Consider the following 18,212-nt stretch of genomic DNA (forward strand, 5'->3'; position numbering starts at 1 on the left):
CCAAATATGAAAGTATTGACAGTCCCACTTTAAATCAGGCCATGTTGTTTATTTACCCACCGTCCGTCCCTGCTGCTCCTGCTCTCCACATATAATGACAGTGGTTATGTTTAGCTCTAAAAGAAACACGGGGTTGAAGTAATAACCTGCAATATTTTCATATTAACGCTCACTTCACTTTCTTCTGATGTATTATGACTCAGCCTACATTTCTGGCTCTGAACACCAGGTGTGAGAGAGACACTTGTGGGAAGCGGAGGGAAATAATGTATTTTAGGTGTCCTGCCTCCAGACCGTACACATAATGACCAAAATGCAGCTAAATGCATTTTTCTAAACAAGAGGTTCAGCATTAAACGCCCTGCTCTGAAGTGTCGGTGGTGTTTGCAACTGTTGAACTGAGTGGCTGTTGCACTGCTGTGAGAAAACGCTGCACAAAGCATTTTACATTGATTGACCCAGTTTGTTTGGAATAAAAGAAGAAGTTAGCATGAGCGAGCGTCAGTGTAGCTGAGCAAACAGTGCAGCGCTTCTGAGAAATGATATCTGTGAGGTGCACTGTAACAAGAGAACAGCAGCGTTGTTCATGTTACTGAGTTTGTCATGAATGTTAAAGGTCTCCTCTCTGTCCTTGGCCAGGTGAGAGTGCGATGAGGAGAGGTTTCAGAGTGTGAGGCCATGGGCTGCACCTCGGCCAAGCAGGTGTCGGCCGTGCCCAACGATGAGGAGGGACGCGGCAAGGCCTACAGCAACGGAGACCTCTTCACAGGTCAGTTTGCACACACACACGCGCGCGCACACACACACACACACACAGGGATGTCAATAAAAGCTTCACAGCTCCATTTCACAAGGTTAATTGCTCAGCGTAGACCCATGGCCCCCGTCTGCCCTCACAATATATTCTCTTCATTACAGCTCATAGTCCTGTGGCAGAGTGTTAAGTTCTCCATTTTAGACAATAACTGTCAACACTACAGTCGGTTTTATTGGAGTCATCGGTGTTCAGAGTTCATGTAGGAGAGAGGAAGTAACCAGTCAGTGAGACTGCTGTGGTGCAACTCGTGGGGAAACTGAGGGGAGTGGAAACATGAAGGTGTGGGGAGGTGAGCCCTGAGGGAAAAGAAATGATAGATGGCGAGATGTGTTGTAATTAAAGAGGGAGATTTTACACAAGTTCTGTTTGTATGTGTTAAATCTGTCCCCTCTGAGCACCACAGCATTATGGAAGTGAAATATTAAATTGCAGGAGTTCCAATTAGTGATGAAACGATTAATCGATTAATCCAGTGGTTTAATCTATTAATTGGGCCAAGATAGAAAAGAAGGAAAAAAAACATGTTTTTGCTCTGACTTTTTTCTAACCGTTGCTTTTTCATTGCGAAATTCAGGATAGTTTTACAACTTCAGGCCTCTGAAAACTATTCAAATGAAACTGGAAAAAAAGGAACATCACTCCTAGACTGCTCACAAAATCAATCATATGCAACCGCAGATGAGGGGGGGTGGGGTCATGAGGAGACACTGCTTCTGGTCACAAGCTAGAAAGGTTGGGAACAACTGGATTAGTTTGAGGATTAGCTCAAGAGACAAACAATCAATTGTTTAGCTCGTTTCTTTTTGGCATTTTCATTTTCAGCTTCTCCAGTGTGAGAACCTGGCACTTTTCCATGATTTTCCATGATTTTCCATGATTTTGAAGAGAATATTTTCAGAGTCTTGGTCGCTTCAAAAGAAATCTGAAGACGTCTAATTGAGCTCCGGCAAACTGTGAAGTGGCTGTAGCTCAGTTGTTGGAGTGGTGGACTGGATCGTCCCTGGCTATTTCTGTCCACACGTCAAAGTGTGCTTGAGCAAGACACAAAATCCCCCCAAATGTGATGTCATTTTACAGAATCGATTAATAGAAAAATAAGCAACGGATTAATCAGTAATGAATATAATCGTTAGTTGCGGCCCCAGCTTTAATTATAGCCAGCAGGCTGTTGTGCAGGGAGGGACAGGAATGAAAGTGAAAGCCAGAGAAAGAGAGAGATGATGAGTGGTTGAGAGATTAACAGCGATTAAGAATTAGGAGCGACACTCTGGTATAACTGCTCGCGGGCAGATGGATGTGGCAGATGACGATCCACAGGAGGTCCTCTCTCTCTCTCTCTCTCTCTCTCTCTCTCTCTCTCTCTCCATCATCCCTCTCTCGCTCTGACCCTTCTCCCTCTTCAGCCTCTCACCCTCTTTCCTGCGACCTCTCCTCGACTCGCTGCTCTTTCTCGTCCCTTCTCTGCTCTGCCCGACACACCGACTCCTAATCCTCCTCCCCCCGCTGCCCCTCCCTGTGACCTCTCTGCTCTTACGTCTCGTTTCCCTCGCCGTCTTTTAAGGAACAACAGAACGAGGCAGGAGATGGGAGATGGGAGATGGGAGGAGTGGAGAGTTTTCCTTGAGAGAGGAAGGGAGAATGACGTTTGTTGACGCTGCTTCTCTTCTTTATTTTCTCTCCCCCTCTTTCTCCTCAACCTCTCCGTCTCGTTTGGGTCGCCGCTTCCCTACCCCTGCTCAAGGCCTCGTTCTTCCCTTCCTCTTTCTCTCTGTCTCTCTATTTTGGGTCTCTGCCCCCCTCCTCCCCTCTTCCTGTCTTCATCTCCCAGTGTTTCTTCTCTCCAGTTCTTTTCCTCTCTTCTCTGGCACAACATTAGGTCAGAGCTTTGTGTCCTTTCACCTCCCTTCCTCTTTCCTCCCTCTTCCTCCCATCCTATCCCCGGGTCTCGCAGTCAGTTGGTTAAAGGGGAATCCAGATTGCTTTTGAGTGTGTGTATGTGGAGGTGCAAGACACTAATGACCTTGCTAGTGTGGATTAGAGTTATCCCAGGCCCCAACCTTTAATAACACCACCTGTCTTCACCCACCTCTTTCTTGTCTTTTTAATCTTCATCCACTCTTATCTTTTGTTTCCTCCTGCGACTTCTCTCCCCTCTGCTTCAGTCATTGTCACAGACTCTGTAGACATTCGTTCCCACTTAGCTCTCTGCCCTTTTCCGACCTCGGCTGAACTGGCTCGCAACATCCGGTGTACTTTTCATGATTGAGGCGGAAAAAATTGGTCGATTCTGGCCAGTCAGGCCGCCTACGCACATACATTTACCCCCAGTGGACTTTGTCAGCGTATGACCACACATTTGTGTTTATGTGTTGCATATTAGTTAGACAGTGAGCCCTCTTCTTGCTCTTGCTGATCCGCCTCCAACAGATTGCCTGCCAGTCAGCCTGTCCTTGTGTGTGTATGTGCACAAGTGTGTGTGTGTGTGTGTGTGTCCCAGATATTCTGGCTGCCTGCTCTGTCAGACTCTGGCCACTAACCCTAACCCCCCCCCCACCCCACCCCACCCCACCCCTCTCTCAGCGGCTCTCTCGCACAATAACCGGAAAAGGCTGAGCTCCATTACACAAACACTGAAGGACGAAGAGGGAAAATAGCAACACTTTCCACAACATCATGCTATTGATGTTTGCAATAATCACAGTCGGAGGAGATCGGAGTGGAGATAGAGTATGTAGTGCTGTACGTGTGTACGATTGTGTACGTGGCACCCTGACATGTATACAGAACACAGTAGCATGCAGACTTCACGGTTTGTTTTGGCATTCGTGTTGTTTTGAGGCGGTGGAGCAGCTGAGTGGTTTGAGGGTCTGTCATCCTGACTGAATACAATGTTAGTGTCCCTCTGAAATGTCTGTGTCGGATGCAGAGAAAATAGTGTTCAGATAAAGAAAGTATATTGACCAAGAAACCTGCAAAAGAATTAATTTGGTGTGGTATAATAAAACTGGATTCCTCAAAACTGGTTGTTTTCTTCATGCCTCAAAATAAAATGCTGGCACTTGAATCACGCTGAGATCATATTCAGATTACTGAATAATGGAAATATTAGCACGCAGTTGGAAAAAGTTGTTCGAGAGGGCAGGTGCATCCTTGAATGAACTTGTGCTGACACATTTCGCAGAAGTCTCCCTCTTCCTCTTCAGAGAGCATAAAAATGTAAATGACAACCCCAAGTCACAACAAATACAGTGTCTGTGTACAGTGTGTTCAGAGGGAAAACAGTTCTTCTTTAGTGCAGTACGCGGAGATAGAGAAGCGGGCTCATGGCTTGAAGGTTAAGTCCCGGATCTGGAGGAATAAATATGGCAGTAGAAAGTGACAGAGCAGCACTTACCTCTGCTGAAGTGCCCTTTGACAAGGCGGCTCAGCTGCTCCAGTGGTTGGACTGTGGCTACACTGGGAGGCTTCCATTTGCGACTGTGGAGCAGGGCCTTCCTTCAAAAGAGTATTCATGCTCAGAGAATTAATCCATGTTAAATAAAGGTTAGACACACACACACACACACACACACATACACACATACATACATATAGATATATATATATATATATCCCGGCTCCCCCTCAGGTTTCTGTTCTTGGCAGACCGACGTGGTCCTCTGCTGTTGTGACCCGTCCACCTCAAGGTTCATCGTGCTTTTCAGCTCACCGCAGTTAAAGAGTGGTTATCTAAGTTACCACAGCCTTTCTGTCAGCTCCAACCAGTCTGACCATTTACCTCTGACCTCTCTCATCAATGAGGCGTTTCTGTCCGAGTAAACTCTAGAAACTGTTGTGTGTGTGTGCGTGTGTGTGTGTATGAAAATCTGAGATCAGTTATTATAATATTTGATGTGAGCATGAATTGAAAACTCCTGACTTGTATCTGCAGGATTTCATGTGTTACACTGCTGCCACATGATTGTTTGATGGGATAATTACAAGCATAAGCAGGTGTACAGGTGTACCTATAAAAGTACTCAGTCAGTGCTTCTGTCTTTGATAATAAAAAAAAAATGCCCCAACTGCTTGTCAAACAAAGAAGCGTTTCAGTCTTATTTCAAGTAAAAACACTATATATGTGGGTTCTGCTTCTCAGATGTGACGCTTCGTGCTTTCTTTGTTGTACACACTAAATATAATATTTTTGGATTTTGGATTGTTGGTTGAATTAAAACAACACATTTGAAGATTTCAAATGGGTTATGGAAAATTATAACGGCCATTTTACTTTCTGACATTTTATAGACCAAATGATTAATTGAGAAATTAAAAAAAAAAAAAAAAACATTAGTTGCAGCTGTGCAGGAAATCAGCCCATTTGTATTAAAACAGTCTACTTCACTTCTGCAACATTAGGCTAATGAGATGTGACCACGGTCTGTGAATGCTGATACATAACGTGTCATTTAATTTGATGTTGCCTTGGAAAGGAATCTGATATTGAAAGACGTCAGTAGCAACAGAAAAAGTCAGATGCTCAGTTATTGTGCAACATATTTCTACATCGGTTGGTTGTGGTCTGGTGTCTTCAGTGGGCGCTTGAGGAGCTTCCAGTGCGTTCGCAGTAGTGTTAAATGGCAGTCATTCACGTTCAGTAAGAGACTTACTATTTGAAAATGTATTTTCTGCACAGTCTGGTCCTGCTTTAATCCTTTTTATCCCTGCCAGCAAAAGGCGTGACATATATTTCTGTTCAGAATCAGTGTTTATATATTTCTTTGTAAACTTGATGTGTGTGTGTGTGTGTGTGTGTGTGTGTGTGTGTGTGTTTGTGTTAGTGATGAGACTTCATGTTCAGGTGTAAATGTCATGGCCAGGCTGGTGATGGCCTGGAGCCAGAATGGCTGAGAGGGAGGACACACAGCAGGAAGGACAGAGTGACATAGCCACAGGACAGGCAGGCCAGCTAGAGCTGTGAGAGCAGACACACACCAACCCACCCACACACACACACACACACACACACACACACCCAAAGAAGGCTACGTAAATGACTCACACCCATACAAACACTGCACTTGCGTAAAATGACAAACGTGCTGATTCAAAGACACGGCTTTATCTGAAATAGAAACGTGGTTGTGCACACGCGCTTGTGAACTCGCTGTGCCTGGCGCTACCTTAAGGTCAGCACAAAGCTCCGCTCTCTAATCAGAGATGAGAAAGATGTCCACACACAAAATCACGGCTTCTCAAAATAGTTCTTCCCTTTCATCTTCCTCTCTCTGACGGTTCCCCTCCCTCTCTCCCAAAGCAAGCCCAGCATCGGCGTGACGAAACACCCTTGTCATTTCTTGTGACAATGACTGCCGCGCACACACACACACACACATACTACTCACGCAGCATGACCAGTTTTTGCTCCTATCTAAATTGAAGGAAGGTCTGTGATGTGATGAGTCTTGATTGGTGTAAGCTGGGTCACTTTGATCTATCTATACCCGTCACATTAGGCTCAGTGACTATCCTGTAACAGGAGAAGAACATTGAGTCAGGCTGCAGCTCACCCAAATGACATTTTTCTCAACTGCTGCCTGAAAATGTCCATTTAGTTTTGTGTGCAGTGCCCACAAGAGCAGCTAATTTTACTCCTTCCTATTCATCTGTATCCACCGTAAGCTGCAGATTATCAAGCTTGAAATTTATGTGGATCGCCCCTGTATTATGCAGAAGAGCAGAGGAAATGGCTCTTAATTCTGTTTCCTGCTGCAGCACCCTATGTGTTCCATGTTTACAGAGCCGATCTCAGCTCGGTGAGCCTGTGTAGTGTTATAAAACCGTGTGTGTGTGTGTGTGTGTGTGTCGGCATGTTCAGACAGGAGCTGCTTTGCTCCGACTCGTTTACATTCCTGAGACAAACAGCAGAAAAGTAGTCGGCATTTGTTTCTCTCCCTCTCTTTCTCTTAATCTCTGCCAGCTTCCCTCCCCGTGTCTCTCTCAAATAATTTCAAATCAGCAGTGTTTGTCTGACGAGTGAAGCCCATATTAGGATCAGCAGTGACGCACACGTAAGGTGCAGAGGCGCAGATGATCACACACATGCATGCAGACAAACAAACAAACGCGCACTCAAACACACAGGTGATCCAGGTGCTGGGTGGACTGTGAGCGAGAGGAGGGGTGAACCCTTCAGCTGGGTGCAAAGTGGCACAGACACACACATGGACGGACAGACAGATTGCTGATAGAGTGAGGGCAAAATACAGAGTGTGCAGCAGATAAGGTCAGGGGGGGCGTTTTCTATGTGTCTCTGTGTGTGTTTGAGCATATCGGCTGCGGCTTTATCAGTTAAGTGTACTACAACCAGGTAGTCAGCAGAAATGCCAGTGTGACAAGGTTAGGCGTGGTTTGGTACATAAAGGTGCTTTATGTAGCGATTTCGACTTATTCTGATACCGGGGAATGAGCAGCACTGGGGATTCTTCTTGCTGCAATTGGTGCTGAAACAGTCAGTGTTTGAAATCTCTGCCCATTTACTATATAGTGCAGTGTTTTTACTTCCCCCCATTTTATATGAGTATCTGAGTTCAGGGTGTAGAATTTCTTCATGACATAGTGCTGTGAAAAACCTCCTGCTAAATAATCCCGCAAAGCAATACATCACATTTGACACATCACAAATTACAGTCATGCAACGCTACATCTGTCTATGATGGTGCAACAGAGGGTGTTATTCAATTTATTTATCTTTATTCAGCTTCATTCTGTTATATATTTTTTGTTTTGCCCTGCTTGTCAGTCAAAACAAGATGTCATCCATCTGGAAATGTGTGATCATTATTTATTGACATTTTATACACTAAATGGTTAATTGGACGATCAAAAAAAAGATTGCAGTAATATTCAATGTGAAATAATGAAAACAATCATTGTACCATACATAATCTCACACATTTCAGCCTGGAGGGCGGTGACCTTGTTGAGTAGAGGATGTTGTGTTTATACCGCATCTTATACAATAATTTGAAATGTTAAACAACTATAAAACACACATATTTATATAAGATATGACCTAAACTGGCGATGATAAATGTAACACATTTTTTTACGTGTCACTGAGTGGTTTGTCCTGATGAACATAAGATAAGCAGCCACATATTTTGGACTTCTACTCCTGGTTAGATACCACTGCTTATTTCATCTGAATTGCACGGGATTCAGACCTTATTGCAATATGAGTAACCTTGGAGCAGTGAGAGATGCATAATGTCAGGTTTATTGCCCTAATTTTTAGCTTCAGCAGTGATTCAGGATGCACGGCGCTGGGCGTGGTGCTGGTGCCAGGCAGTCTTGAGGAAGTGTTACCACTCTCGCTGCCACTGTGCTTGTCTTAACTGTCTTAACTGTCTAAGCTGTCCATGTAGCCTAGAAGCTGTTCAACTGATCTTTAATCCCCTCCAGCTTGCTCCTTCTTATCTTGTTCCGTTCTCCTTTTTTCCTTCTTGTCTCCTCTGTCTCCTCTCGTACTTCACTTACACGCTACATGTGTTTTCCCTCTCGCTCTTGCTGTCTCTCTGTTGTCTCTCTTTCCTCAGATGAGTTGCTGTAGATAAAATGGAAAGGAGATGACTAGTGTCCTCCTACTTATACCTCAGCTGCCATGTCCACTTTCTAACGCACTGTGTCAAGTCTTAGTTATCAGATTATCTTGGACAAATTATAGGTCGATTTAATGGAATAGTCACTGGTAATGTTGATATAATGCAGTGAGCGTACAGTAGAGCTGATATGACAGATTATTTGAGCCCTTCACATCAGGATGAATGAAGAGAGTCTGGTCAGTGTTTCTTTTTCTGGGAGACCGGCCTCATAAATACACGTTCTTGTTTATTTCCCTCCTGCCCCTCCCTCCATTTTTTAATCATACCTCTCTTTCTCCCTCCAAACCCCTCTCTCTCTCTCTCTGTCTCTCTCTCTCCTCAGATGAGTACAAGATGAAGGGAGTGGAGGAGGTGAAGTACATGAGGGGGGATGAAAACCGAGTGAATGCACGCAACCAGGAGAACCTGGTGAGAGACGCACAGAAACGCACACCCGTCTACTGACAGCCTGTCATCCACAGACAGACTCAGACCTTTTCCTGACAGTTCATCAACTCAAGCGAACAGACTCGTGTTTGTGTCCAAAGGCAGCTCTGTCAGCCTCCCCAGCCCACACATACACACTTAATTGTCTCTTGCACAAGTGTAGAAACACACACACAAACACACAAGGAGGCGCTGCACACGCAGGTAGAGACAACATGCTGGCGTGTGTGGAATGTGGAGGCTGATTTTCCTCCTGCAAAAACCTTTAGGTCTTAAATGTAAAGGAGTGTTGTAGTGTTGCTGGTCAGGTCATTTTGTTGTAATAACTTTGCAGATAACCCCGACTGTTCAATTCCTTCTTGGGAAATAATGGAGACAGTTTAAAAATTCAGGCACATTTTTCCTCAAAAACATGTGAAGTGACTGAAATGTGTGGTAGTGTGAAGTGAGAGCCTGGTTGTTTGTTCAGTAAATCAGGTCATTCAGCCTGGCGTTCTGGCAAGTGGTGAAACGATAACCGGTGTACCTTTTTAAATCCTGATTAAAAAAAACAGAAGCAGTGTCACATTGCCGCAAATTATATTACTATAGCTCAAAAAAAACAGCCTCATTAAAGCTACTGGCTACAAACAGGAGGGAAAGCACCTCCTATCAAACACACAGCTTGATGTGGGTTATTGCAAAAGTCATAACACAATTTTGGCTGTTTTTTTTTTTTTTTTGAACTGCAGAAGTAGTTGAAATAGCTGCTGTCTTGTTTAAATGATATGGTGATATTGTTTGTTACTCAGCTGTGTAAGTCATTGAAATACCAAAATTACATTTTTGCACAGACACAGCCAGATAAACACCAGTACAGCCACTACATGTGGTCAGACCAGTATTTGTTTCTTTCCATTTGTCACTACTGTAGGCGTTTTCTTTCACAGAGGAATTCACACATGCACAGCGAGCGGTGGAAGATGCAGGTTGCAGTATTTGTTGATCACTCCAGGAACCCTACAACACTTTACTGTAGCAGGAAACTGTACACAAAGCTTGCAGGAACATTAGAGGGAAACAGTGTGAGGTGACCAACATTTTGTGTTTTATTAGACCTGCATACATATTTCTGTCCTGTGGCTGTGGTGCAGTGGCAGCTGGGCGAGGAGGTCATTTGATAATGCAGATTTGGGATGACAACATGTGTGTTCTGTGGTGTGGCTGTTTGCTGATATGAGCTGTTTGTTTTTTAACTGTTTTATCAGCTGATAATGAAAACAAATGGTGTGTGTGTGTGTGTGTGTGTGTGTGTGTGTGTGTGTGTTTCAGGAGAAGAGTAATGTACAGTACAGGGGCAAACAGCAGAAAGAGGTGGCTTCAGCAAACATCAAGTCCAAGTAAGTGGCTGACAGCTTGTGTACTGTGACTGTCTGGTGGAAATGTTATGGACAACACTGATAACTTAAACACTTGATCAAGAATAATTTTCACCTTTGGTGCTCACAACATTGAAAAAGTAAAAGTACATTTAAAATAAACCAACAGTAGTTCCTATTAACACTGTTGAATTTGTTTTTAATTATGAGATGTTGTCATTTGGCTGAACCTGACCTGCTAATAAACCTTTATGTCTATCACGCTACCAGTCAAAAGTTTAAGAACACCCTTATTTTTCCAGTCCAGTGAAAAACCATGAATGGCACAAAAGTCAGAACTGAAGATGGAAAGAAAAAGTTTGGGTCTCCAAAACTGAGAAATCATTTAAATTCCACAGTAAACAGACCTTTTTCAGGGATTCAATAATTGGTTAACGTACAACTTTCCTGCAGCAGTGGAAGTCAATGAAACCTTGAGAGTTCCTACGGTTGTTCCAACTTCTGTTGATGACTTACAGAGCCTCCGTCTGTACAGAGGCAGTGTGGTACGGTGGCCCTTGGAGCTCAACACACACATACACATGCAAATAGACCAAACACAAACATCATCATCACGTGTTGCAAATACTCACAACATAACCAAATATACAAACGTGCTGCAAATATGAGACAACATATGATGTTTTCAGAATTTCTTTTGTGTTTTTGTCTATTTGCATGTGTTATCTAAGTTAGAGTGCATTGAGCTCTCAGGGCCACCGTAGTATTGGAAGAAACTGTTAATACACTCCCTGATGCATCGTTAAGACAATACTGCGGTGCAGGAAGTAGTACTGTATATTACTATCAGTAACTAAGGAAGAGAGACCAGTTGGTCCCACAACATTAGAAGAAAAGAACCACAAGGTGGCTTCACATGATGGAAGAGCAGCAGTCTCCAGACTTAAACCTCATGATGCTGGTTTGGGATGAACTGGACAGAAGGTGAGGAGCAAAGCAAACTACAAGCGGAACACATGCTTGGGAACTAGCGCAACAGTGTTGGGGTGAACTGTCTGAGCAGTGTTTTATTTCTGTAGAGTAGAATGAACACCATGAATATTCAGCGTTCAGCTGCTGAGTGAGTCGAAAACTTAGATTAGATTTGGTTTAATATCAGAGACGCTGAGACGTTGACTTATGTAAATTGAAATAACAGCTGGAAAAATGGAGGTGTTCTAAAACGTTTGACCAGTCGTGTTTGTCTAATGTCCATTAAGATGTGACTTAAAATCAGTGTGTTAATATTGTGATGTGTGATGTAAGTGATATCTTGTGTCTGGTTATTGTCATGGTGTCTCTTGGCCAACCTCAGACTGTGTGTGTGTGTGTGTGTGTGTGTGTGTGTGTGTGTGTGTGTGTGTGTGTGTGTGTTGAATCTTTGAATATGTTGTACATATTGGTTGCTGGTGGCTGCAGAGTATTTAACCTTTGGATGAGAGATTGGGTTAATACTTGATAAAATAATTATTTAAATTCCTCCACAGGCTCACGACGATGGATTTCTCACACTGCTGTTAGGATTGTGTGTGTACGTGTGTGTGTGCGCACGTGTGTGTTTGTGCTGTGCGGGGGGTGTAATGGAAAATTCTCATGATGTATTTCTTGCCTCCCTTCTCCTCCTCTTCTGCAACCTCCAACTTCCTCTCTCTCTCTCTCTCTCTCTCTCTCTCTCTCTCGCTCTCTCTCGCTCTCTCTCTCTCTCTCTCAGTATTCACACGTCAGAGAGCCAGCAGGAATTCTTCAGGATGCTGGATGAGAAGATTGAGAAGGTGACGGAGGGGGGTGGGGGTGGTTGTGTATAAATATGTGTGTGTGTGTGTAGGGATAGGGTCTCAGAGCATTTAAAGGAACAGCTGGGTCTTAACATTTAAAGAGACAGGCTTTACAACAACAACAGCATACAGTGGTCCACATCGTCATCCTGCTTATGAGCTCAACACCGTGCTCCACATGTGTGAGGGGGAGGAACAGGTGATCGCTGTGGTGATGAGCACTTACTACTCTTTGTCATCCACTTGAATTACTCTGGTTGTTTCTGACCCAAAATGTGGTTACAAAGTGAAATCACAGTGAGTAATGACTAGATTCAGCTTTGGGAGCTGTCGTGCCATCCATTTCATTTTTCAACTCAACGCCTTGGAACTGTTTTTTCAGTGCTGAATTCAGGTCTTTTATTTGAGTGAATGCAGTTACATCACAGTGCAGAAATACTATTACTATACTTACTTGTAATTACTATTATAAGTAAAAGCCCTGCATTCAAATCATTTTTAATTAACTAAACACAAGTGATATCAGTGTAATATATATATTTAAAGCTGCTCTATTTATATTTTCAATTATTATGTATAAAGTGAAAGGGGTTGCACATAGTGGCAAACGCAGAATTACAACCCATCTCTACAGTTCCCTTCAGCTATAGATGAGGTGTTTATAGGTGTTTTATCGTCTTTCAGCTCATTGTTTTGGTTTTCAGACTCACAACTTCACTGTTTTGATTCACGTCACCACTCTCATAGAATCAGGCAGCTGTTATCAGCAAGGGAGCTCTGATGTCCCCACCATATACTATGTGCACAGCACCAAACAGCAGACAGCGCAGTGGCCCAAAAATTGGTCAGTGGGTTTAATTACCCTACAAACTGTTCAGGAGTTTAATCTAAAATCTAAAATGATCATATATTTTATGCATTATATCTTAATTTGGAAAACAGGTGATACGTTTAGAAAACTGGTGCAATGGTTTTATAGAAAATGTATTGATGATAAGTATAAAGTAGCATTACATGTAAATATGGCAGTAAAGTGCCTCAAAATAGTGCTTAGGCACCTTTATTTGTTACTTTCTGATTATTAGTGTGTTACTGCTGCAGCCAGTATTTTAAATCCTTATTTGAAGAGAGATGGAGAGGAGAGTTAGACAAGCTGTTAGACAAGGTCTGGAGAGGAAAGGAAGGCAGTTGAGTTCCCTCCTCATCATGACTGAAGAAACAAAACGTGATAACTGCCCACCTCCCCTTTACTTTACTGCCTCATCCAGTATTTTGTTTGCCAGTACCTGCAAATAGAAAAGGGTTTTGTTTGGACGTGACTGGAGTAACAGGTGCGTGGGGAGTTTGCTGCATGCAGAGAGTTCAGAGAGAGTCGTTTGCAGTAGGTTATTACTGAGTTTACTTAACTGGAACAAATTAGAGTTAAAAAAACACTATCTCATATCCTCTCCAATTCCTTTTTTTTTTGCAGGGGCGAGACTACTGTTCGGAAGAGGAGGAGGAAGATGGGACATAGCACAGAGGCCCCCAGAATTCACCCCCACAGAGCGCCTCAGTGTGTGTGTGAGTGTGCGTGTGTGTAAGTGTGTGTGTGTGTGTGTGTGTGTGTGTGTGTGTATGTATGTGTGCCTGAGAGAGTAAGAGAGAGAGCTGAATCAGTGTTTTATCAGTAGGATTGTTTATGTGATGGGACACTATGTGTTGGTATGAGTATACGTGTGTTTTATGAAGATATGGCAAAGATAGTATTTTAATTGCAAGTGAAAGAGTGGGGGATAAATATGAGAGAGAGAGAGAGAGAGAGAGAGAGAGAGAGGGAGAGAGAATGGGATAAAGAAAACTTTCTTCAGAGACTACAGCCCTCCTCTCTTAGCTCCTCACCCCTTCAGGCCCCCGAGCGGACAGATGGAGGTGGCAGAGCAATGAAGGGACAGACAGATGAAAGGAGGGAGAGATGGAGGAGGACGCGATGACGGATGGGCACGCATCGTTGTGAACAGAGAGAAAGACTTGCCACTGTCGGGTCAGAGTTATTTCCTTAAGCGGGACAACAGCAGCTCCTCGACCCTCCATCTGTCCCCCCCATATCTGTCTGTCTTACCCTCTGTGGTCAAACCTGAATATTTAACCCTTGCAACCCCTGGGCAAAGGAACTCCCAAATATGGAGGCCAAGTGAGGACAAACATTGACTCCGTGGGTGTGTGGAGGACTGAGAGACACATAAGTGGTGAAGAACGGAAGCCCGGGGAGGAGAGGATGCTGAAAGCAGCGGAGTTATGTAATACCGCCAGGATCCACACTGAACTTTTTGGCTTGCCTACCTATAGCCAGGCCTGCCTGGGCCACAAGGGACTGAGACTGGGTGAGGGAGGGTGAATGAAGGTGGTGAAGAAAGAGGGAAAAATTTGGGATATTTTAATAAGAGAGAGTAGGGAGCAAGCTGGTGATTTAGAAACTCTAAACTCCTCCTGCCTTCTGAAGTCAAGGACCTTTTTATTATTTTTTTTTTTTATTCTGTTCTGCAGCCACTCATTCAGTTAATTTTTCCCTTTTCTGATGTTCTTTTTTTTCTTCAGTTTGTTTGAATCTTGGCTTCCTCCATAGTGTATCATCATCATCTTCAACATCAACTTCATCTTCCTCATCAGCACAGCAAAGCTGCATAACTCAGAGCATCTGTGTCTCAACCCAATCCATCCTCCTTTATATACCATAACACAGCAGATCCTGACACACTTTTATTGGTCTTTTATTGTACATATGGAAACATGGTCTCCTTCCAACACACCTCCACGTGTACATAAAAACCACACAAACCTACACATACGTTGTTGTATCCCTTTCATTTCGGCAGGAGACTGACACGTGCATCGATCAGAGGTGTTCTGTAAAGCTCTGTATTTCTGCTTTGTTTCAGTGTCCCCCCCCCCCCCCCCCCCCCCCCCCCGACCCCACACACACACAGACATAGACACATATACACACATATATATATATATATATGCACACACACCCAACCACACATACACATTCAGGCACTGAAGCAGCAAAATGGGTTGAGTTCAAGGTGAGGATGCATGGTTGCCGTGGAGACACAGACCCGATCACTTTTTTTTTGTTGTTGTCATCTGTCCTGGACACTTCCTGTTGTATTATTTTGAATACTTTTTTTCTATTAAAAATAAAAATGCAGAAGCTCTTAATGTGCATGTAGTCTCACTGTGCACGGTGTGTTTGTGTGTGTGTGTGTGTGTGTGTGTGTGTTGCTGTAAGCTGAGTAATGGTGTGCTGTCATGCTGGTAGTGGACTGAGGAGCATGGTGTTAGTCTATTTCCCTGTGGTCATGCTGCCTGAAGCCATGCAGGCAGAGCAGATCCACTCAGAATAGCAAGACTGTGTTTTGCCACCTGCTGGTAAAATATCAGCACTGCAGCATAGTGCTCGCAAACAAGTGCATTTTACACAAAACTGATCACATAATATTTGATTAAGTGTGTTTTTACTATATTTTCATTGATAAACAAAATGAGCCAAGGTAATTGTCAGCATTTACCATTAAAAAAAAGTAAATATGAGTAAGAAAAGACTCTTATGAAAGATCCAGTTCACCATGAGGGTAAACAACTTATTTTTAGATTTTATGAAATTATTTTTGGGAGATGAATGTTTTCCAGATGACATGACTTAAACAAATTCAGACTCAGCCCAGTAACTGTCAAGTGGAGGCCAGCTGAGCATCTTTGAAACACAGAGGCTTTTACATAAGCGCTTTACGCAAGGAGAAGAGATGTATGAGAACATTATTTATATAAAATAATATAACTTTCAAAAACACAGTTTACTACTGTGTGATCAGTAGTTAATGATTATTAACTACTTATTTAGCTATTGTTTGCAAACTTTTGACAGATATCACTGTGTAATTGACACAGTTTATGTCTCCTCTCTATATTGTTTTGATATTTACCATCATCACACAATTGTCACTTGTAGCTACACTGCAATAAAAGCAAAAGTTACAGTCTCACTACAGGGAATCTGAAAATAAAATCAATTAAAAAGGCTGCACTAACCAATATTTTAATTTTAACATTGAGTCAAATTACTTATTGTAATGTAAAAAAGTGTAACCTAAACCTAAATCAACCGAACTAGCAGTTTCCTTCAGCTCTACAGACTTTTATGGAGTCTTTCAGCACATTGTTTTGGTTTACTCACACTGAGTAAACATTCATCTGTGTTGCTTTTGGCCACAGCAGGAAGCTGCTTTCAGTGAAAAAGACCCACTGCACAGACAGACAAAGTTAGCGACTAGCTGGTGAACATAGTGAAGCCAGATATTTCCCTCAGGTGTTGGTGGAGAGAAACACAGGTTATGATCAGGTGAATACAAACATGACTCCAAATCAGAAATGATGTCGCTCTGTATCTGTTGGTTGAATAAATAAAGTATTTGCCAACACATATCAACATATCAGCTTTATAAGCAAATAACAGGTCAGTGTTTCCATTGCCTCCAAGTGGCCAAAAAAACCCAGAAAACTTATTGCAGGGTTAAACTCATAGAAAAGAAATACAAATCAAAACATGTAGCACAAAAAAAAAAAAAACTAACAAAAAAAAATCATCATCAAACGCAGAAGAGAAATCCATTATTGTGCATTTAATAGTTGTAATCCATCATGATAATAACTGAGCATTTTTATACGTTTTTATGAATGTGTAAGAGTATAAAACCGAAAACTGATATCTGTTCCTATGTACGGCCTATTGTCCACACCCTGTGGGATTGGATGCCATAATGCTTTGACAGAGTGTCATTGGTTAAAGCTGATCACCACATTATGAAAGGAAAATTCAGTAGCCTGGCTGTGTCTTTAATAGCTGTACCCAGCTGTCTCTAAAACACAACACACACACACACACACAAACTCCTTCTTTACCTTGCATGACTCACTCACAGGGGCACATAAGGTTACAATCAGCAGCCACTGTGCACATCAGCAGCGTGAAAGGGTCCCTGTGGACCAGCGCTCGCAGCAAGGCTCTCCCACACAGACATAAATGTGTGTTGGAGGCAGACAGAGAGAGAGAGAGGTGGGCGAGGTAAGAGCGAGAAATTAAGACGAGGGAGTTGGAAAAGTGAGAAAGTGGGAGGGAGAGAGCGAGGAAGAGACGGATGTTGCCCGTTAACCTCAGACAGGAATATGGGCAAGAAAATGTTCTTTCCACCCTGACGTAAGTACCAATAAAGAGCCCACTCCTCCCTGCTTTGTGTGTGTGTGTTTTACTGTTTTACTGTGTCTGTGTGTGTGTGAGTGAAATAGAGCCCAAAGTGTGAGAGTCCTTGTTGGGTACAACATGTTCTTGGCTGTGGTGTGATTTCAGTCTAAATTCCTACATCAATCTGAGCCAAATTCACACTTATAACTGTAAATTTGTCTCAGTTTATTAGTCATAAACGAGAATATTACTTTCAAAACATTACTCATGCAGAAGCACCTTTTGCAGCCTCTGAATCATTAATAACTAGGATTTCATTGTTGGTCAGTGTAAATCTACATATTAAGACCCGCCAATCAATTCACAAGTAATAGTAGGTTCCTGTGTTTTTAATTTTGTTGGTGGGTTGACCGTTCTCTTCATATTTGGATCATTGACTGGGTCATTAAACACTCACAACCTTCACATGAAGATGAGAGAAATGAATTAGAAATTTGAAACACAAAAAATACTGTGCTGTATGTTTAGTATAATTTAAACTTTTTTCCTCCATTATGATTAGATTTGACCACCGGCTTATTTATATGTATAAGACTTAACTCAATTATTAAGCTGATGGAGCATTAAAATTATATATTATCTTTACCTTAGGCCAACTGACTGAACCACAACTGTGCCTTAACTATTCAAATCATGGCCACTACAGTTTGTGTTGATGTTTTTGTTTGTTTTTCTTTCATTGCAATGATTATTGTTATACATTGTTTGTTTCATTTTCAAAAGTTATATATGTCTGTGACATAATTATTTTATAAGGTAAAACACATCAGCAATTCAGACCGACATATGTAGGTACAATTGCCTTGTAAGACAGTTCTGTACGTGTGTGTGTGTGTGTGTGTGTGTGTGTGTGTGTGTGTGTGTGTGAGA

At 42.6% G+C, this 18,212-nt stretch overlaps 1 protein-coding gene across 4 annotated transcripts in view; it reads left to right on the forward strand.

Annotated features, from left to right (window-relative positions):
* LOC139626998 (uncharacterized protein C1orf21 homolog) overlaps positions 1-18,212 on the forward strand; it is a 246,058-nt gene that overhangs the window by 13,730 nt on the left and 214,116 nt on the right. For 3 of the 4 annotated variants that reach the window (XM_071487589.1, XM_071487591.1, XM_071487590.1), the window contains exons 2-6: positions 640-769; positions 8,783-8,868; positions 10,198-10,265; positions 11,995-12,055; positions 13,530-15,262. In XM_071487589.1, coding sequence (XP_071343690.1) covers positions 679-769; positions 8,783-8,868; positions 10,198-10,265; positions 11,995-12,055; positions 13,530-13,574 — 351 coding nt within the window. In that variant the 5' untranslated portion in view covers positions 640-678 and the 3' untranslated portion in view covers positions 13,575-15,262. Of the gene's footprint in view, positions 1-639; positions 770-8,782; positions 8,869-10,197; positions 10,266-11,994; positions 12,056-13,529; positions 15,263-18,212 lie in introns of those variants that run through there. The other variant, XR_011692482.1, reaches the window with a different exon arrangement.

This window comes from Trachinotus anak, unplaced genomic scaffold, assembly GCF_046630095.1.
Source record: "Trachinotus anak isolate AG129_WGS33_773 ecotype Australia unplaced genomic scaffold, CSIRO_AGI_Tana_v1 ptg000010l, whole genome shotgun sequence".
NCBI lineage: Eukaryota > Metazoa > Chordata > Actinopteri > Carangiformes > Carangidae > Trachinotus > Trachinotus anak.